At 37.4% G+C, this 23002-nt stretch overlaps 1 protein-coding gene across 4 annotated transcripts in view; it reads left to right on the top strand.

Annotated features, from left to right (window-relative positions):
• The first annotated feature begins 7136 nt into the window (after positions 1 to 7136).
• The window catches only part of ppp2r5ca (protein phosphatase 2, regulatory subunit B', gamma a), a 35089-nt gene continuing 19223 nt past the window's right edge, over positions 7137 to 23002 (top strand). The window contains exons 1-3 of one of the 4 annotated variants that reach the window (XM_028000569.1): positions 7137 to 7777; positions 7869 to 7934; positions 10035 to 10185. In XM_028000569.1, the coding sequence (XP_027856370.1) occupies positions 7751 to 7777; positions 7869 to 7934; positions 10035 to 10185 (244 nt within the window). In that variant the 5' untranslated portion in view covers positions 7137 to 7750. Of the gene's footprint in view, positions 7778 to 7868; positions 7935 to 10034; positions 10186 to 20501; positions 20735 to 23002 lie in introns of those variants that run through there. The other 3 variants (XM_028000570.1, XM_028000571.1, XM_028000572.1) reach the window with 3 other exon arrangements.

Raw genomic sequence — 23002 nt, 5'->3', positions numbered from 1 at the left:
TAGAAATAAGGCAAATGAAAACAAAAAATCCTTTATGAGATTAATCGATTAATCATCAGAACAATTGATTAATGGATTACTGAAATAAACGTTTAAGTCCTTTGTTGATGTACAAGGAAAATAATGTGTAGTAGTTTAGGTTGAATAATTTTCAAGGCACTGTGTAAGACTGCAACAGCAATCCAAACGTGTTTACAGGAGTAATTAGCGTTATTTTTATTTTAATACGCCCTAATGTCAGCAAAGTAATAACACCAATTAGAGCAAAACAAGTAAGAGCTGAACCTCCTCGTTAATGCGTAATCATGTGATTTAATTCATGGCCAAAATAATTTAACAATTCAAACTCTGTCCATAGAGCTAAAACAAAACAGAATAAGAAAAATCGGCTGTGATAAAAGGTTTTCCGTTTGATTCAGAAAACATTCATTAGCAATCCCCCAAACATTTACCAATTAACATAAATGTATTACTCATTGTTTTTGTTTTGTTTCTGGTAGATGATTCAGAAATGCCTCGTATTTTCCCCTGCTGATGCTTTGCATTGTTCAGACACCAAATGCCATATCGCTTCTATCTCACCAAGGTCCTAATGTCAGATTTAAATTTCTGTCCCTGCAGGGAGGTTTAAAGTCATATCTGGCAACGGAGCCTCTCCAGACGACAAGATACGTTTCTTTCTCAAGTACATTTATAGGTCAAGTTGGATGGTATCAGATCAGAGGCACAAGCGTTTTCCTCCACGCTTTTATCGTGGAGGAAAACCTGGCCTTTATGTGAGCCTCCGTCTCTGTTCGCCTGTGTTTCCAGATTGCAGCTGGAGTTTTTGACCCGAGTAACTTCCCAGAGACTGAAACGTGGCGACTGAAAGAAAATCCAGTGGTTGGTCTGGGGAAGAGATAGGATGAAGAAATGTGACTGGATGGAGAGAAAGAAAGCTTTTAGAAAGTCAGAGGTGCAGAGAGGAGTCAGAGCGGCCAGCGACTGGAAGGCAGAGAGGGATTTCAAACGGACGCCGTGTCTGTCACTGAAACCTCATATACTGTATCTCATAAAAGGAAGAAACTCCAGAAAACTAAATTTTTTTACAGTGTAGTTACTGTCTGCAGAAATGGTTTAGTAAAAAAGCAAAATGTAGACACATATTAAGGCAATCAGAAGTATGGAAGAGGATTAGAGCTACTGGAAAATAATGTATAACTTTATTCTTTTGAGACCAAAAGTCAGAATACTAAAAAAAAAATCCAAATTCTGAGGCGAAAAAATCTGGAAAAGTAAATAACTAAGATATTTGCACTACAGACTAGACAAAAAAAATACTTGGTAAGATTTTGCATTTTTGCAGTGACAACAGCTGACCAAACGTGCTGGAGCTCCTCCTGGGTTGCTAGGTAACAGCGCAGTGCCCGAGGAATGTGACTCAACATGTTAACAGTAAAATAATCTCCCACTAGAACGAGAACTTTTTAACATTAATTCATTATTGACTTAATACAAGCTCCTATATGTTGCTGAAAAGTTACTTATAAGTTAGTTTTGTCTTAGATATTTGAACTAAAACTTACTATTTGAACGATTTCATGCTAACAAATAAACGTGATTAATTAATTGATTGATTTAATCAGCTACATTCCTCTGCTTCCGTCTGAAGGGACCAGATTCAGATTTTTTTAGATGTTTTCTTCTGAAATATGAACTGTGTGTGTCTTGGTTCGCTGTTTCTCAGGAAGCTCTGGCTTAAGAGCAGGCAAATAAAAAAGCAAAACCCGCCAATCCTCCAACGCAAAGCAGCCAAAAGAAGCCCAGCAGTGTGACTTCTGCTGCCCGGTCCTGATACAGTCTAATGGATCCTGCACTCTGGAGGCTCTGCTAGATTAATCTGCCGCAGAAAGCCCGATTGCCTTTGGCCTCTGTGCCATCTAGCAGGAGAAAAACCCGCGGAAAAAAAATAAAACGCAAAAAACGTACATTCTCCTGCAGAGACCCTCCAATTTGAATTCTAATAAGATGAATTTATGTTTAATTAAAACAGTCATTGAAGCACCTTGTGCTCATAAAAATTTAAAGCAGGCTGCGTCGTGCCTTTGTCTGTCGGCCAGTGAAAACAAGCCGCTCTCTTTTGTCCGTGTTCTCGGCTTTATCTTGCTGCCATTAAGTGGTTTTGGCTGTTTTCTCTCGGTTGGCGCTCACTGTTCCTCCTTTTCGCTGCTCGCCTTCAGATTCTTCTGCTTCCATGTTTTAATTTGACCCATTACTTCCTGTAAGGCCCACAAATTATTTCACACACTGCAAGTTAATTTTCTCAAATCCACAGAAAATGAAAACTCAGGCTAAACATTTTAGCTTGTTTTGCTTGTGCACTTATTTTATGTTATTTTTATTTATTTGTCATTATTTTTGCAGAAATTGATTTTTTTGAGGAAAAAAGCCAAATTTTGTTGACTGATGATTGATTAGTAGGAGCATTAGAATGATAAAACAGGCAGTCTTTCATGTTTCATCATTTTAAATTTTCTTTATTTGTAATTTTCTATAAAAAATATTATTTTACCTTTTAATATTTCAGCTCATGATGAAGGTATCAGGGATGTTAACCTTTAAAGTTCAGCAAACCTGAACGTTACTAACTTCCTTTTTAGATTTGCACATTTACAGGAGTAAAGGGCAGCTTCAGAATATCCATTCACTGTTTTTCTTATTTAATTGCAGCATCCAGTTTGTTCTCCTCCATTTATAGTTGAAGCAACACAAATGTAGGCGACATCACAGGAGTCTATTTTTTTTTAAGTTTAAATGCCTTTTGATGTACTTGTCGGTGAACTTTTCAGGCTGACAGATAAAAGAAGTCAGAAAGTAAAACATCTTTGTAAAAGGCAGAAATCAAAAGTAAAAGGGTAAAGCTCAGGAAACTCTCAGGGGAACAGAAGAAAAAAGGTTGAAGTCTGCGTTTCGCCAGGTGTGGGCTGAGATCTCATGAGGTGAGATCCAACGGCGATGTCCCCAAGCAGCAGCAGAAAATATGAGGTAGAAAAAGAAAAGAAAAGGATTGTGAGATTGGCTTTGAGCAGCTGAAAACCCGAGTCCCTGGGTGGAGTGTTAGGGAAGCAGGAGGTACACCATGTTTTCCACAAGCTGTCAAACAAACCGTTTGCTGGGGAGACGGAGGGCAGCCGGAAGCCATGTCAGCGCGCAGAGGGAGAGCGCTTAATCATGTCAAACATAAACCCGTCAGCACCCAGCGGGGCACAGTGAGCTTACGGTACCGCAGAACAACATGGAGAACACATTCTGCAAACACATAAACTAAATGTGAACCATTTTGGTTTTATTCTGAAGGGGATTTGTTGAGCAAAATTCACTTTTTGCACTGATTGGGTCTCAGCTGCTACTGAAAACATCCGAAACCAGTTTTTGTCCATAAATTAAAAATGACCTGTTACACTTCCAGGTTAGGATAAATCTATGGCCTATACAAAACATGTTCATTTTGGATAAAAAGATTTTCGTCTTGATCTCCTTTCAGATTGAACTGTTTTAAGACGTCTTGTCACTTTAAATCCAAATAAGCTGCTGCTGGCCACGCCCCCCAACTCAATGTTTACACTTTCACATGAAAATGGCTGCTACAGGTGAGCAGTTATACAGCTGTACACTTTGAAAAGCATTAGTAGAGCCTTCTATACAACCAACAAAATGAGGCAAGCAGTTTCTGGACAGTAAGTCAACAAATGAATACTTGTCATTTCCAGTAGCCATTGTACAGCACATACAGCCAGCTGACCAATTGTGCTGGAGTTCAGCTTGGGTTGCTAGGTAACAGCTCAGTGCCTGTGACAGCTGACTTAACAAATAAGAGATTTTTTATCTTCTATGTTTGTTTGTTCATCTGTTAGCAGCCATTTTCAGGTGTGAGTGTAAACGTTGAGTTTGGGGGCGTGGCCAGCAGCAGATTATTTGGATTTAAATTGACAAGACGCTTTAAAACAGCTCAAAATGGGCAGAACTGCCAATAAATGTGATGAACGTGTTTTATATAGACCACAGACATATCTTAACCTGTTCATAGAAGAAAGGTACTTGATTTCTCCTTTCTGTAGAAATCAAAGGAGGCAAAATAAAGCTTCTGTTTATCCAGCAGGTAAAATACAAATATATCGGTCAGTTCATGGTGAAAAGTGACACAACATGTGAACGTTTAGCTGTAATTACAACTGATTGTGAGCCTGAGTCACTAAACCATGACAGCAGTAAACTAAGGTGTCTTTTGTTCTTGTTTTTTAACAAGCTCTCCATCTTTACCTCCATCTCTCTCTCCCTCCTGGAAAAGCAAACAGGCGGTCGTTATGCTGCCCGCTCATTAGCCTGTATTGGCTGCACAGTTTTGTTTCCTCAACTCACTTCACTCAACACGTAGAACGACGTCTGAGTAAAACAGCTCAGCAGCTGCAGAAAAGTTTATATCACTTTAAATATGAAGAATAATAGAAACTGAAATATGTGCTGATATTATTTTGTTCCAGTTTTTGGAATCGCTCTTTTTGCAGGGGACAATTATTGTACAACAAAAACTGAAATTATACAGCGCTCCTTTTTTTTAGCAGATGGTTCAGTGTTGTTATATTAAAAAAACCAAAACCACTGAAAAAGACACTGAGCGCAACTTCCTTCTTTACGAAATGTAAACAAAAACGGAGTAGCATCAGATCTTTGCGGTTGTATGACTTTTTTGTTTGTTTTTGGTAAAAGACTAAGAGCCATTTCTCCCTGTTAGCGCTAGGCTAACACGTTTGTTTTGGCTGCCTTTACCCAGAATGCCATGCTTCCTGTTATTGGAGCAGTCTCCGGTCCGCTTGGCGTTCATATATGAATTCAAACCGAACCGAGAATGAGGTATGTAGGTGGACCAGAGTTCAGTGTATGTTTTGTTATTATTTTGGGGGGAAATAATCACTAAAATACCCAAAATATTACAACACTAAAGCTGGAAATGAGGGTATCTAAACTTCTTAGCTGGAAAAATCATTATCTGATTAGGACAAAATGCAGACACAACTACAAAAACAGCCTAAAGAAAATCATAAATTAAATCCAGGAGGTATTTTCCTCCCTGGATTTTGCAGTCTGGGCTGCTGCAGACAGGAAATGAATGGAGCCATATCATACAGTAATAACACGGAGCCGATGATGAAGATCTGATTGTGAAGCGATGGTGACACAATGCGTCAGAAAACACTGATAAATCCAACATCAACACGTCAAAAAACAAACCCAGTCTGTTTTAAAGCCCAGTCATGCAGCCACAGCTCATCTCGGTTCGCACCGTAATCAGTCATAACGAACCGTGTGAAAATCACGTGACTCAACAGAACATGAGCAAGAGGAACATTTTTATTCTCCAAAATGAATAAATCCGATTAAACTACTGTTTAATCAACTTTAATTAGCTATTTTTTGTTTTATTACAAGAAAATAATAAAACTTTATCCTAGCTCTAAAGTCATTCATTCAAATACTAAAGTACAAAACGATACCACACTGCCACCATGTGGTGCCAATGCTGAAATACAGCACCTTAGTTCAAATCCAGAACATTATTTAACCACTTTATTTATTACGTGCAATAGAGAAAATAGGACTGAAAACAATCAAAGGCGAGTACACAAAATTATACTCAAGTAAGAGCAGCACTAATTTACTTTTACTCAAGTTAAAATAAAAAGTAGCAAGAAATTAAGAGTGAAAGATGTATGCTATTCAAGTAACATTTAAAAACTAAATCATCAGACGGATCAAAATGTAAAGTTATGTGAATTTTTTTAATTTTTGAAAGTAATTCATATGACTAGAAAAACTAGGCATGTAACTTTTTTCAAATAAATTTTTTTCCACGTAAAACAGAAGTGGAGATATCTGGTAATTTTGTGGTTAAAGCAAGATTGTTCTTCATTCAGTGAAGTTACTCACACTGGGTAGAGTATCCAGAAATTTTACTCAAGTTAGAGTAACAATACTGACCATAGTTACTCCAAGTACAAGTAGGGTGGTAAAAAATACTCCTGAAAAAGTTACTCTAGTAAATGTACAATTTACTAGTACGGTGACTGTTGTGTGCTTAATATCAACTATGATGGGGGGCATTTCATGAATATTAATTAGCTGGAGCAGTGGTTTTCAAAGTGGGGGCCGCAGACTCATGGGGGGCCGCCATGGGGCGCTGTGAGCACCTCAGCAAGTTTAGATGAACAAAAATGCAAAAATAAAAAATAAAATCATAGCAATTAATTATATATAATGTAAGTTAGAATAACTAATGCCAGAGGTAGTGGGACTCAGTGCATTACCTGATTAGTTTTTTGAGTAATTTTTGCCTTTTCAGCCAACACCAAGGGAAAGATGACAGGCATAACCACACTCCAAACCAGCAGGTGGCGGTAATGCTACTTAACGGCTTTTTTTGCAAGCCACCAGTAAAACTCAAGAAGGAGAAGAGAAACTTCTCCAAGGAGTCCTACAGCAGGTCTGTAGGTTTATTTGCGGGAAACAACATCAAAGTCAAAGTCTTTTGCAGCCGAAAGAAGAATGAGGAGCAAAAACTTTCATTGATGAGTGTGAAAGTTGTATTGTATGTGTGCATTTTGCACGAACAAAACGGGCGAGTAATGACTCAAATAAAACTGGCTTGTGAAAATCTGCCTTCAGGAAAATGCTTAAAAATAAACATTAGCATAAAAAGTGCTTAAATGTAAATACTGCTGTTACTGCAGCACATGTGTTCATAGGGCTAGCGTTGGAATTTACGCATAATCAAGCATAGCTACCTTAACTTATTTATCTTTGATTTGACAATCAATAAGTATCTTTATGACAAAAAATTGGATGTTTACTGGATGAGTTACTCTCATGCAGACGAACTTGACCGTGATCCATTTCTTACCTTACTCCAGAACCCGTTTGTTTTTTGAAAATGTAGTAAATTGCATTCCACCCTCTAAACGCGCTGGCTGTCAGGATTGCATGTTCTCCACTGAAAACGTTTGATCAGAATTTCCTATTATTTTCCTCAATATCTCTATGACCCCAGCGCCATGTTGACGGAAGTTCAGGACCGTGAACTTCCGGACAAATAGCGACCACCGATTGGTCAGTTGCTGACAAACCGCCTAAACTGAGTGACAAGTGGCATCATGTCAATTGTTCTTAGGAGGCAGCGCGGCTTTGGATGGCAAGTAGTGAAAGAAGTCTTTTTGTCCTGGTTGTGCGGATGTAAACATTAACCTTCAACATGCAGTGTGTCTGTAAAACTCATGGCCATCTAAAATCTAATGCTAAATTAATATCATAATTCCTGAAAAGTGAGTAAAAAAACTGTCTAAAAGTTGATGTTTCTTTATATATTTTGTCTGTTGTTTTACAAAGCCATAAGTTAACGCTCTTTGGCCTGGAGAATGTCTTTTCGCCAGACAACACTGCCCTCTGGTGGCGCGGTTTGCGCCCTGCATCTGGGCAGCTGCCTATGACTCAGGCTGCGAGGCGCCTCGAAGTGCGGCTGCCGCAGCAGTAAGTTGGCCGTCAGGATTTCCCTCCAACAAAGCGTGACTTGTGTCGGACAGCCAGCCCAGCGGGATGGCACCTTTCTGAGGCTCGGACCGCGTCACATGGCGCCTGGATGGACAGCGGGAAAAGCCTGATCACAGTGGAAACATCCGAGTGAGACAACACCTCCACCGACTCTGGGGGTTTTCATCTCAAGATGCCTCACAAGAGCAAAAAAGAAAAGGTAGCAGTGTGGATTAGTTTAGCTTGTATATTTTAATTTTTTTGTAACTAATTCAGCTTTTATTTTATTTTAATTTATTTTTTTTGTGAAGGAATCCTCCAAATCTGGAAGACCGAAAAAAGCTGGAAGCAAAAATGGACCTGAAGGGGAAGAAGAGGTAAAACTTTTAAAGTTTATTTTATTTTTAAACAACGGCTGAGTACTGGGGCTTCTTCCTGTACTTTCAAAGATATTTTAAGTATATTTGTATGAGTTTTCAGGGGATTTTTGCTTTTGTATGAATGCAACTCTGGAATTTATTTTATTTAATGATAGTTAAAATTTTAAATTACAGATAAAATAGTATTTTAGTAAACTGAATCTATTATATTAGACTTAATTATGTGTTTAACCTAAATTTAAATATATTCTGCCATGTTGTCTTCCATATTGTTTTTTAGTTTTATTTCTGAAAATTGTTTTAGTGAAGTAATGAAGTGATGTGACCATGTAGAAAAGAAACGGGGAACCTGAATAAACTAATCTTTTGTTTTAAGTCACCATAAAGACATCACCAATTATAAAACGGGCAGAAAACATAACAGTTCGTCAAATATTATCAAAATCATCAATATTTTGATCAATGTTCCACTTAATATTGATCAAAATTAGGATTTCCAGTCTTGATATAAAGGAAGTCTGTTTTTCAGCAGTTTTGCAGTTTTCTGGATGTTTGTTCCAGATTTGTGGTGCATTCTGGGGATTTTAAATGTGCATGCGCTGCAGCGTAATCGAACCTCGGCTCTGTTTATTTACCAGACGTTGTTACAGGTCAGAGCGTTTGTTGTTTTAAGACTTTTTTGGCTTTTTGTTTCAGTGTAAACCAGGAAAAGTTGCTCATATGACATGTGGGATGATCTTGTGACTTTATTTTCCTTAAAAGTGCTTTTATTCTGCGGGAATAATACCGGGCATTGTGGCAGTTATCTTAGTCCCAAGTTATTTCTGTTGATTGAATGTAGCAATTGAACAAAAGCCTCAGGCCTGTGTTCTTTCTGTATCTATTCTTCACCACAGATATTCAGCCATCTTGTTCTAAAATTATTAACAGTTTTTAAAATTAGGCCTAAAAGATTCTCTCAGGTCAGATACAGGTGAATGTCAATAACTTGGTGCATTTATTTAAGCAATTCAAGTCTCACAAAAGTATTTTAAGTGTTTTTTTTATCAAAGCTGTTTGGTCAGCTGGTTTTTCACTGGAAAAGACATTTGTTTTGTTGTTGACTTACTATTCAGAAACCATACAAATTCTTATCAAGTATTTGTGGTTTAGTTTCTTGAAATCAGACAAAACTAACTAATAAGTAGCTTTTCACAAATGTTTAGGAGCTTGTTTTAACTTAATAATTCCTTAATATTGAAGAAAAAGTACTAGTCATAAATGAATAATCTGCCAGTGAAACAAGATATTTTGGATTATAATATGGGGAACTGGCAGACTATTTCACTAACAGCTAGTTTTCATCAATAATAAGGAAGTATTAACTTTTATGTTGCTGGAAGGTTACTTGTAAGTTTTAACTACTTGTGTTTCAAGTGTAATAAGATATTTGCTCTAGACAAAAATGCTTTTTTGTCTAGAGCAACTATACAGTAGTACAGTAATGCCTAAAATCTATCACTATCTGTGGAATAAGTGATGAAAAATTGCTAGTTCCACTGACAGATTATTTGACTGATAGCAAAACATTTTCCCATTTTATAAATGAAATAATCTGCCAGTGGAACTAATAAGTTTTCCTCTATATGAAGGAATTATTGACTTAAAACAAGCTCCTGTATCTTCCTGAAATGTTACTTTTAAGTTAGTTTTGTCTAATTTCAAGTGTACTAAGATATTTGCACCATAACTAGACCAAATGTATTTGGTAGGACTTTGTGTTTTTGCAGTGAGAGGCATGACGGTGTGGTTCTTTTCGGGTTGTAAATTCAGATTAAATTCGCTCCGGTTGTTCCAGTGACAGCTTTATCAGCTCAATCTGAGATCATTTATTTTGTCTGCCGCGTCCCATCAGCAGAACACCGGCCCGCTGCGATCGTGTTTCCTGACTGAGAGCCACTCGATCTGATTCGGAAAGGAAAGGAACCTGACCTCTTTACGGCGGAGCCTTCAGCCGCTTTTCTGTCTTCACTTGATTAGAGTGGCTGCTGTCCCACTTCCTGCGGAGCAGGAACCGTCCAACCTGACCTCACTCCGCTGCTGTTTGTGTTTCCACAGGGTTCAGGTAAGAAGGCGCCCCCTGCAGCTCAGCTGTTGAGGGTGAAGCAGGCCGGGTCCCACTCAGCGGTGAAGAGAGAGAAGAGGTTCAGCACCTCCTTATTCCCCCTCAGCGCTAACAGAGAGCTGCAGAAACTTCCAGCTCTCGCTGGTATGTTGAGTCTAAGCTGAAGTTTTAAAATGTTTCAAGGTGTTTTATGTCTAATTTTAACCAGTTTGTAAAAATAACAGTCGAGGAATATAATTTGAAGATTGCATTTATGTAGATAAAATTCAGAGTCATATTGAAGATGCTCTTATGCTTTCTTGAACAGGTTAGGATAGATCTATGGCAGGAGAGGGCAATCCTGGTTCTGGAGGGCCGGAGTCCTGCAACTCTTAGACGTCTCCCTGGTCCAACACACTTATAGCTGAATCACCTCCTCAGTGCAGTCAACTTCTCCAGAGTCCTGCTAATGACCTCATTATTTGACTCAGGTGTGTTGAAGTAGAGACACACCTAAAAGTTGCAGGAGACCGGCCCTGGAGGCCTGGAGTTGCCCACCCCTGATCGATAGTCTACACAAAACTTGTTCATCACATTTTCTGCACCAAATCATTCTTAGATAATGAAATCATAGTCAGAATGAAATGTTTTAGGGCATCTTGTCACTTTAAATTCAAAGAACCTGCTGCTGGCCACGCTCCCCAACTCAACATTTACACTCGCACGTGAAAATGGCTACACAACCGTACATCTTTGAAAAGCAGAAGTGGAGCCTCCTGCACAGCCAACAAGAATGCAACAAGTGGTTTCTGGATGGTTAGTCAACACCAAAACACTTGTCTTTTCCAGGAACCATTGTACAGCACATTCAACTCAGCTTGGGTTGCTAGGTAACAGGCTGAGCTTTGCTGGGGTTGCTAGGTAATGGGGCAGTGCCTGCTGATTTGTGACATTACATTCTTGAGTTTTTTAAAATGGCGGAGTTCCTGCATGTTTGGTCAGCTGGATTTTCCACTGTATGGGTTGTACAATGGCTGCTGGAAAAGACAAATGCTTTGTTGTTGACTTACTGCATCCTGTTTGGTTGTGTAGGAGGCTCTACTTCTGCTTTTCAAAGGTCTATGGTTGCATCTGTTTGCAGCCATTTTCATGTGAGAGTGTAAAAGTTGAGTTGGGAGTTGTGAGCAGCAGCAGGTTATTAGGATTTAAAGTGACAAGATGCGCTAAAACATTTCATTCTGAAAGGAGCTCAAGACTGAAATCTAATTGTCTTAAGAATAATTTTGTGCAAAAGAAATTAATGAACATGTTTTGTTTCGCCCATGGGCCTATCCTAACCTGTTAAGGCAAGCATAATAGATCACTTTACATTTTTTGGGATGTTTTAGAAGCAGCTAAGACCCAAATGGAAGTAGAAAAACATGCTAAAAGTTAATTTTATTATATAATAATAGGTCCCCTTTAAGAATTCATAACCTTGGTGGATCTTCATTCCCACATTTCAAATGTGGAGATTCTTGCTTGTTACATTATTGATAGCTATGTGGGCTGCCCATCCGCCTGCTCTCTAATGTAGCTGATGTGCAATCAGCTGCATCTCCGTCTTACCTGAAAGTTACGTTTATTACTCCCTCTACAAAAGGCCGACTCACTCAATCAACTGGAAACCCAAGGATGGTGAGAAATCTGGGCCGTACAATCATCATTTAGAACAACATGTGCACAAACTCATATTATAATGATTGCAATGTGAGTTTTTGTCCGATTGACTTAATCGTTACATGTTCCACTAATGGAGAAACGAAGAAGAGACGGCGAGGCTGAGGTTTGAAGATTTGCATCAATCTTTTATGACTTCTTTGTTTACACTCAGCATTACAAACGGTATCTGGCCTAAGTATTTTCCTGTAACCGATACACAGCAGCGCTCTATTCAGATACCTGGATGAGCTGCATCCCCCCATACAGGTGTTCAAGACAAACGGCTTGTAGGGCCTCAGGAAGCATTGTGATACTCAATACAGCCCTTCCACTTTGGCTCATTGGCTAACATTATCGCGTCTTGTAACCAAAAGGTGTTAAACATGTTTGTTCTCTTTTCATCTTTTAAAATCGGGAGGTTTTATCTATGACAGCCGTGAGTTAAGACCGGTCTGCAGTCTCCAGGTTCTCCAAAACATTTTCAATTGATCAACATTTATTTAGTGATTTACAACATCCAATAGGTGTCCAAAAGGTACTTTACAGCGGAAGTAAAATAAAAATAAACATACAGAAATACAATTGTATGTTAATCTCTACAATCCCTGCAAATAGGTAAAATCCACAAATACTTAAAGGGGCAGTACTATGTGTTTTTTATCTTGTTTTAAGCCAAAACATACTAGTTGTACTGGCAGATTATTTCACTTATAACATGGGAAAATGTCTTGATATAAGTAAAATAATCTGCCAGTGGAACAAATAAATTTTCATTCATATTAAGGAATTATTTATTTAAAACAACCTGCTATATCTTGTTGAAAAGTAACTTGTAAGTTAGTTTTATCTTATTTCAAGTATATTAACATATTTATGCTAGAAACTAGATAAAAATACTTGGTAATATTTTGTATTTTTGCTGTGTGGTTTCTGAATAGTAAGTCAACAACAGAACAAATGTCTCTTCCAACACAGTGAAAAAAATACAGCTGAACAAACGTGCTGGAACTCTGCTTGGGTTGCTAGGAAACAGGTCGGGGTTGCTAGGTAACGGTGCAGAATTCATGGATTGCGACTCAACAAGTTATTAGTGAAATAATCCGCCAGTGAAACTGGTACTTTTAAATTAATATTAAGAGATTATTGACTTAAAACAAGCTCCTATGTCTGAAAAGTTGCTTTTAATTTAGTTTTGTCTTATTTCAAGTGTACTAAGATATTTGCAATAGATTTGTGTTACCTTGACTTTATTCATTGGCCTCATCAACTCCACTGCTGGTCTTCAGAGTGATTCATCCCGTTTTCTCGCCTGTTGAAAAGCAACCTAAAATATCGCAATAATCACAAAATAACTGATCTTTGACACCCCGATCAGTAACTGGTGAAGACTGAAGATCACCAGTTACTGGTGAGTTTCAGTCTTCACCAGTTACTTTAAATATGCACCTCACTACAAACCCAAACAAACAACCGGTCCAGCTGCCTATCAAACATTTATCTTGCATGACAGTTTTTACACAAACATGTACAAACTAAATAGCAGAAAACTGTTGGAAATGTACATCATCACTAGCCTACAAGGAATTTGCTTGGAAGACTGCTACACGCTTCTTCAAAACACCAGCTCAGAGGGGCAGAAATGCAGACAGAACATGCTGGAGGTTATGTGGGTCGAATCAAGCCGGCCACTTTCATATTTTTTGGAGCTGTCCTAAACTATTTTCCTACTGGGAGACTATTAAGCAAAGTGTAGAGTTTGTTATTGGGGTCAATCTTGTTCTGAGCTTTGAGACGATGTTCTTGGGCAGACGACCAAACTGTGTAAAGGAATTCTATAAAACATACATGTTCAATATAATGCTTACTGCCAGCAAGAAAGCAATCACTCGAAATTGGATGACTGATAAAACACCCACACTACAAGACTGGATAAACATCATCCAAGACATTCGCAAGATGGAGGAACTGACATTTGCACTGAAACTGGAGCAAGACAGATTTGAAAGATCCTGGACCCCATGGCAAACTTTCATGGACTCCAGATCTGAAAACGATGACAATGAGGTGACACCCACGGTTCTTTAGCTACTCTGTTCGATGTATACTGTTTTACAGTTCAGGAAAGTTTTTATGACGTGGTTCCAGTTTGTTAATTCTTTTTTCTCCCCGTTCCTCTGAGAGGGTCTGGGGCGGAAGAAGGAAAAAAAAAAAAAAATGGAACACTAAATACCGGTGGTAGGATAACCACAGGAAGGGGTATGTTGTACGGACCAATATGTTAAACTGAATGGATGCTAGAATATGTCTGTACCACCTTTTGTAAATGGAGGAGATACACGTCCTCCGTGTTGTTCCATAATAAAAATTTGAATAAAAAAAAAAAAAACTAAATAGCAGAAATTTCTCGAGTGCTTTATTGCAATATGTTTGCTTTTTTAGCCGCTCATATATCCAAATATATGATTTATTTGTGATGCAATAACTATTTAGCTCATCCACGTAGAGAAATTTTTTAAAAAGAGTTGAATTTGTTTTATTTTGTCCAAGAAATTCTGTGTCACATTTCTATTAATATCACATTTGTCAGTAGAACTGGAGGAGAAACCAGTCCTTCTGTTAGTTCCAGTTTGCTGGAGGCCCATCAACCGAATCCTGTCAGCAGAGCAGCCATGCAAATTTGATGAAGAGGATTAAACAGTACGTCAGTGATGGGGTTAGTTTCCAAGAACCTCTGGCTGAAATGGTTTACCTGTACTGCCACCTGCTGGATGAAACAGAAAGTCTGACTCTGACCTCTTGTACTTTTTAAAAGCTGTTACCTTTTTCTTTTTAATGTTATGAAAATGTTTTTATATTGTACTTATTGAACATCTTTGTTTATAATTCTCACTCATTTATTGTCTCTTATATTTTCAGGGATATTTATTGACGTAGTTCTAAGGCATCAAACTTTTTGGTTTTTAGCTAAATGATTTGGAGAAAAGTAGCACTGAAAATCACCACAGAGTATATTCCACAGGTTTTAGATTTCCATTTATAGAGAAATGTGAAGAATATGCATAATTTTCCTTCCACTTTCCTATTACGTACTGCTTTCTGTTCTTCTTTAAAATAACCCCTCCCTGAAATATAAGATTACAATAAAAGCTGCACTATGACAAAATGTGAAAAAAAGAAATGGGATTACCTTCGCAAATCACAAAATTAACATTTCCCACGTTTTTTATATTTCCACTTCAGTCTCAACTGGTTCTAAAAACATCCCAAGTGCTTAAAAAATCCATCCAGCTGTTTTTTGGAAATAAGTTAATATTTGTTGGTGTCTGGAAAATTACCCTTTCAAATCCACCCAATTGAAATGAGCATTCTCCAAAGTGTATGCAGTCTGTCGTGGTTACTTTTGCTCACCTTTTTACTTTATATTTTTCTTACTTTAACTTTTCGTTTTAGTGTAGCCAAGAAGCTCCATTTCTAACATGTTGGTGGAGAGTCTTGGTCCTTTTCTTTGCTGTGAAAATACCTATATCACATTGATGTGTGTGTGTTTTTTATTAATTATATATCATTTATTTATATTTGCTAATACAGTATTTAACAATTCAGATGAAGTACCATGTCAACAAATAATCAATTTCCCGTTGGGGATTAATGAAGTATGTTCTGATTTTGATTCTGATACTTAAGTCACAGTTGACGGGCACTGCTCAGCCCGTTACCTAGCAACCACAGCCCGTCGTCTAGCAACCAAGAGAAGCTCCAGCACGTTTGGTCAAATAGTTTTACCGCCGTATGAGCTGTACAGAACTAACTTATCAATATTTAAGAATGATTTAGTGTAAAAAATGTAATGAACATGTTTTGGATAGATCTGTCCTAACCTGTTCAAGGAAGCATAAAAGGTCACTTTTGGTTGGTATGTTAATGATTTGTTACAGAGCAAACGCTAAAAAAGCAAGAATCCATTTTTCTTTGCTGTGCACTGCTGTAGTCAGCCTATACCGCTTTAGTAAGATGTAAATGGCAGCTTCCTGTTGTCATGGCGGTGAAATGTGATGGCACCCGAAGAGAGGCTTTGGCCCCTTAGTGCCAAGAGTGTGAACCGAGGTAGGATCCTGTCCAATTCAGCATCCTGTCCTGTAAAACTACTCTTGTCCATTCCTATAAGTGATGTGGTAATTCCTTATTCTGCTGTTTGAATTCAGTTTTGCATAAAACACGTTTGCTTGCAAATTTCTTCAGCTTTTCCTGTGTGAACCGGGTTCCGGTTGAGCATCCAAATATTGTTCTCAAGTAAGAGTAGCACTGAAGTAAAAGTAAAAAGTAGCCATCCAAGAAATTACTCCAGAGTAAACAACTATGAAGCTATTAAAGTACCGAGTAACTGAACAAAACATCATTTAGTATTTAGTTACATCATCAGCCGGACCAAAATATAAGGCTGTGTGGAAAATCTGGTATTCTAAAGACCAAAATGGAAATAATTCATATAAAAAACAAAAGCAAGCAAAAGAAACATTTTTCAAAATCCAAATTTGTCAACGTAAAACTTATGAAACTTTTAATAAAACCTGGTGAATTTTTGGTAAAATCAAACCTGTTCTTTATTCGGTTAAGTTAATCACATTGGGTAGAGAATCCAGAACTTTTAATCAAGTAAAAGTGGTGATACTTTGTAATAAAATGACAACTCCTAAAATTAAAATTAGTACGCGTTGGAGAAAGTGACTCTCGGTGAGCTAAAAGTATTTCTGAAAGATGTTTTTTATTAGCTGTTTTTACTATTGTTTTTACTATTTGATACTTTTAAAACTTAACGTATTAATTCTTCTGATTGCATGTAAATGCTTATTTATAAACAGTTCTGCTATTCTTGTCAGGTCTCTTTACTCCTGAAAGTATTTTTTTTAAGTTACTCATGCAGATGTAAATATTTACTACCCAACTCTGCTTGTGGCTCACAAGTAAATACTAAATACACCCATCTAACGATGGTTTCATTCAACGCCGTACATGAAGGTGAATTCTCCCATTGTTATTTCATGAATTAGCTGATTAACCACATTTTTGGTTCAGTCTACTTGCTACACCCAGGCTTGGTTGCCGTCAGACCTGTAGAATAAAGAAAATGATTTAAGTAGAACCAGTTTGACAACATGAACCAGCGTTTTTAAACTGATGGTTTGTTTTGGATGTTTCTCTGCTTCACCACCTGATTTTAATTGATGGTTAATCTCAGTCTGGTGTGCTAACGCAGGAAAACATGTCACAAATTCAGGACAGTGTGTCGTGAAGGAGGGTTGATTAAAAAAATATATTTTTTAAAATAGACAATGTTACAATCCAGAGAAATTAAAGAACAGATTAGAAACAAAGTACTTGACAAATATTAGTCTGGAAAAGATTATAATACTTTTTCTAAAGCTTTTGGAGAACCTTTATTCATAAATAGAGGAAACATTCCAAATAAAAAATAATCTCTGTTGTTTTTTTTATTCGGAATGTGTGGCTCCCGTTAAGTATGATATAAAAGTAACACAAAAGTTCAGAAAGAGCATCTGAATCATGGTAATAGTTTCTGATTCAGAATCTGCTCAACTTGTTTATCGGAATCACAAATTCTGCTCTCTACTGGAAAATATTCTCCCATCGATTCGTGACTTTAAGCACAAGAAGACAGTAACTAAGTTTTCAGCCAACTGTCATTCAAATTTAGAGAAAACTTTTAAATTGTTGCAAAAACAAACAAACAAACAAATAAGAGAATTTTGTGTGTTTTCATCTATTTATGTGGAGAGAATCAACCTGGTTAACCAAAACGCAGTTTTGTTAGATGAATATGTAAATGTTGCAAACTAGCAACGTATACATTGAGACGTGAACCACACATCTCAGAAAAATAGACAGTTTTCCCCTTCACGCTCAGAGTATGGACTTTACAATTTTTCACGTTTGTGCCTCTGGTAAGGCACAGATCCAGGAGCGTTTGCCATGTCAAAACTTATTCTGCAAATGTTTTTCCATCTCCCCCTTTAGCGCATTAGCTCTTTTTCAGAAAAGCCAGAAACCACCTCAGCGAAATTGACAAAGTTCTTTTGAATTTTGCTGTTTCTATCAACTATTTCTATTGCTATTTCAAAATGTGCATAAAAACCATGTGTGGAAACATGGTCAATGATCCTAACTAACCTGAATGCCACCCTTTTAATGGTTCTAATGACTCTTTGGTATGACCTTAAACCGACCTTTCATGCTCAAAAATACTCCATTGTGGCTGAATTTATACAATTCTGCATAGAAGTGTGAGCCAAAGCTCCTTCACTCATTGCCAGTTATTACACAGTCTTGCAATGCAAAAAGACAAATTTTACCAAGTAAAATTTTTACCAAATTCTAATTTCTAGTACAAATATCTCTGTACACTTGAAATGAGACAAAACTAACTTACAAGTAACTTTATAGCAACATATAGGACCAATTTTTGAAGTCAGTAATGAGAAAGTACTAGTTCCACTGGCAGATTATTAAAATTATAACACGTTGAGGTACAGTCCCGGGCACTGCTCGGTTACCTAGCAACCCCAGCCAAGCTCAGCCTGTTACTTAGTAACCCAGGTGGAGCTCCAGCATGTTTGGGTTTTCATCATTATTAAGAAATTTACTTAAAACAAGCTCATATATCTTGCTGAAAAGTTACTTGTAAGTTGGTTTTGTCTTATTTCAAGAAACTAGACCAAAATACTTGGTAGGATCTATTTCTATTTTTGTAGGGTGATTGCAGTTGTTGTTACCTTGAGAGGCACAAACTGCTCTTAGATTTAGGGAGCATTTACTTTTTCACATTGGACCTGGTTGGTTGAATAGACGTGATATTTCTCTTATATTTAAGTCTGATGATTTAAAACAGTTAAGTGTGGCAAAAACAGCAGAAATCGGTAAGGAGGCCAATGCAGCTCTGTATTCTGGTTAGTATTTAACAAAGCAAACGAAGCAGCCACTTAAACTGAGTGTCCATTTTTAAATAGACTGTAATTTCTTGGCTTTTAAATGTGAAAATGGTTCTAGAGTCCCGCTGTCCTTAAAGGCTTTGGCTTGTCTTGTGGTGTCAGTGTGGTTTTGCTCTGTATCAGTATGTCCTCCGATGTATCACATGATAAAACAGACAGCCACTTCATTATGTTTCAAAGAACAGCAGATAAATCATTCAGTATCCTCAAGTATTACATAAATGGAAACATTACTAAACACTTATTGACACATGTGTTTAGTGATTTTTAGTTTTCTGAGATTAGATAAAAGAGATAAGACTACTTAAAGCTGCTGTGCTGATTCTCTGCATATTCAATTTTCTCTCTTGACTCAGTTTCATTTCCTGTTTATGAGTTAATTTCACTCAACTTGTAAACATCACAATAACAAAATCCTTCAAAGTTTCTGAGTCATGAAGTGACTGAAGGGGGCTGATTATGGTCCCATTTAGTTATAAATTAAAAAATATATTTTTTAACTGTCTAGACTGGGGAGAATAGTCACCTTGAACAACTGAAACCAGATGTTTACATACATCCGACACACGCTGAAGTTAAATCAGATCAAATGTCTCTTGTTTTAGGTCAGCTAAAATTACCAAAAGTATTTCTATTTGTTAAATGCCACAATCAGGACAGGATATGCTAGACATTAATTTAGTAACGTCTTCAAGTTCAAAAGCTTACATACATTTAGTGACATCATCTTTGAAGTTCATTCTTATTAGGTTTATAACAGTTTGGGGTTTTTTATTATAGTTTCGTTTTATTTTGTTGTGATTTTTTTGTTCGTCAAATTCAGTTACCGGTAGTTTTTAGAGTGTTTGCTGGTTTGTATTAGTTGTTATTAGATAAATATTGTTTAGTTCTTATTGGTAATAGCAGTATTTTTTGTTTTTTCATACTTTGGTTAATTTTAGGTGCAGGATTCAAATATGGGATTATGTTTACATCAATTTGGTGATAAATACTCAGCAGATGATATCAAAAATTTATTCAATTATTGTCGAACAACCAACTCGCTCTGGTGTTTTATCCCAACTTTTGCGGTCGCCATTTTATTTGGTTGGTGTGTTTTATGTTGAGTACTTAAAATATATAATTCCAGTGTTAAGGGTTCTTTACAAAATTAAAGTTTGCTGGTGTTTGAGAGGGCAAACTACAATCAATATATTGCTTGAAAATGGTCTTAAATCAATAATATTGTTTATCGCAATGATTATTGGTACAACATTTGCTATTGTAACATATTTGAACTTGTATTTATGAATTTCATATCAAAATTCATTGCCACAAATGACATCCATGTCAAAACTGTCTTTATAAATTCCTATAGTTACCTCAGCAGTCTTCTTTTCTTATGGTTTAATCTGTTAATCATTGAATCAATTATTTAAATCCCCACTCTGACCCTCATTTTGACCTCCTTTTCATAAAAAATTACTAGAAAAAGATGAGAATAAAAGACTTCCCAGCCTCTCTAAGCACTCCTCTATCCAGCTGCTTTTCCTAAATCAGATTATGTTGAAACCCCAGCTAATACTGTGGAAACGATTTAAGCCAATCTGATCTAAGATCTGTGGCAGAACCTTCCTTGTAAAGCGGACTGATTGGAAAGTAGAAACTGGAGCAAAAAGAAAAAGATGGAAGCGCCGTAACTCCGCCTCCTGTCCATTCTCTCATCCAATCATAATCCCTCACCCACAGCAGTCTGCTTTCCTATTGCTCCAGAGCGGTATGAGTCCAACCAATCAGCTCGTGGCTCCGCTGCTGACGTCGCCAACAAGCCAGTTCCCTCCAGCAGCAGCAGCGCTTCATTTTCTGATCTGCTTTTGTGCTAAAATGGAGGCTGGCCTCTCGCCCTGAGTGGATCGCCTTCCTGGTTGGGCTTTAGATGTTGACATGCAATAAATCTGGAGACAGGATGGTTATGGATGCACCCAACTCCAACGGGCCTTTCCAGCCGGTGGCTCTTATGCACTTCAGAGGTATGTAAGCGATTCTTCCTGTATTGTCCCGGGGAATCGGGGAGCTGAGTGTCGCTGTGCTGCTGCTCCACTGGAAACCGCTCGGTTTATTCAGCGTTTCAGCCGCTTCGGACGGGATCAACGTTCGTTTGTTTTTGGATATAAGCTCCGTTGTGTCTGAATGAAACAGAGGAATGGTTTGTTTAAGCATTTATGTAAAGCTGGAAGAGATAAAAAAAATTTTTAAAAATCAGCTTTACTAGCTAGCTGCTCTCTGCCCATCCCCCCGCCGAGCGAGTGATGTCAAAGGAAGTGATGTCATAGCCAAGGGAAGGGTCTGTTCTTCTCAGTTTTTTTAATGTTTATTTATTTTTCTATTGTTGTTATGAGTTTGTTTTTTTGTTTTTGTGCAACTATTTGTTGAATAAGAGGAGGGGAGGTAATAAAATTAGCCTCTTTTCTGCAGCCTCGGCATTCATGTCACACAAATTGGTCATAGTGTACAGGCTGAGGACAGCCGCTTTTCTGAGCACTAAAGAGATTTCAGAACATATTTAGCCTGCCTCTGTTTTGAGTGCTGTACAACAGGATACAGTCTGACTCTGCTTTTTAAATGAAATGTGTGCTCAGTCTCATCTGAAAGGGCCGGTTTGTTACCACTGTACTTGAGTGCAGCCCAGTGTTGGATGAATCTGTAGGCAATTATTGATTTCAGTCCATTGACTGCCTTGAATGATGACTCTGTTTGGGAACAATCGGACTCTCCCTGCGTCATTCTGTTACTGTGGCTTCCAGTTCCATCAAATGTTTTGTCCAAAAAAATTTTTTTTAGTGGTAATGTGTGTGGATTCAAGTCAGACTATTTTGACTGAAGATGCACCGATCAGGTTTTTTCCCTGCACAATTCTGGATACCAATTTTGGTTTCACTTGCTAATTCTCTTTTCTTTTGTACTCCAGTCACGCTATTCCATATTTGGCTTTTATTTCAATGTCACACGAAAACAAAACATAATCGTTTACCACCTTACAACATGTCTGACTCTCTAAAACACATAATTTGATTCCCTATAACTGCAAAAGGTCATGTTACACCCAGGCCTGTCACAATAACAAATTTTGCTGAATGATAAATTATCTCAGAAGTTATTGCGATAAACGGTAATATTGTTTTGAGATAATTTTCAATTAATGATGGCATAATAATGCAGGAACACATTCTAAAAACACAATAAACTTTAAATTCTGCCGAATATTTAACACTTTACATATACAAAATAAAGAAACAGAAACAACAAATAAATGAATTATGAAGTCTCTGTAGACAAAACTTGCTTTCAAAAAAGGCTAGTTGAGACAAAAACACTGGACAGAAACGATGATTATTAATTAATTTATTGCTTATTTCGACAACCTTAGTTACATTATGTATGATGGTGCAGGGTGTCGGCGCATGGTTAATGTTTTACATTCATGTATCTAAAATGAAGGCCTTAAAATGTCTTAAATTCATTAGGAAAATGTAAGTTGGCACTAAACAGGGTTACCACAGGTACTAAATTTTGTCATGGCAAGATAAAATTTAGCCAGCTAGCCAAAAGATTAGATTTAACCAGCTAACTTCTGTTGCTATGCTAACCCATGCAAAGCTAGGTGCATTCTCTGCAAAAAGAACAAAACAAACAAAAAAAACACTTTTAAGCTCGACAGGATGGGGGTTGAGGCTGTCGAGAACCAAATACAGTGTTGTACAGCAGGACCCTCCAACAAACCCTTTATTTATAAGGTTTTGGCCTTAAATTTAATTCAAAGTGGCATTAAAAAGGTCTTCAAAAGTCTTAAACTCGCCTACACACATTCTGTGGTGAATTGGTGCAATTGTGGCTCAAATATCGCAACAAAGACCCAATAATATTTCATAATCTAGTGGGATAAAATCCAGATTATTCAGTCGCCTTGTGATTTAGGATGAATTAAACTGAAAGTAAAACTTGTGGCTTGTCTTGCGGAGGCGGTGGCACACCCGGTGACGATGCAGCAGAACACTGTGAATATCACTACTGATTGTGATTCACAGCAAAATAAATGCTTTGAAAGATGCCAAAGGATGGGATGTTTCAGAACTTTTCCTTCGTTTGTTCGTGTTTATATCCATGTAGGTCCAGGCCGCTTTGCTGTGCAGGTTTTTTACTGGAAGTTAGCAACAAAATTCTGTTATTTTATTTTGTCAGCATCAACATAAATATTGTTGATTGATGTGTTTACAGAAGAAAATGGTCAGAGTTCTTTG

Source organism: Xiphophorus couchianus, chromosome 19, assembly GCF_001444195.1.
Source record: "Xiphophorus couchianus chromosome 19, X_couchianus-1.0, whole genome shotgun sequence".
NCBI lineage: Eukaryota > Metazoa > Chordata > Actinopteri > Cyprinodontiformes > Poeciliidae > Xiphophorus > Xiphophorus couchianus.
This window is presented reverse-complemented; position numbering and strand designations above follow the sequence as displayed.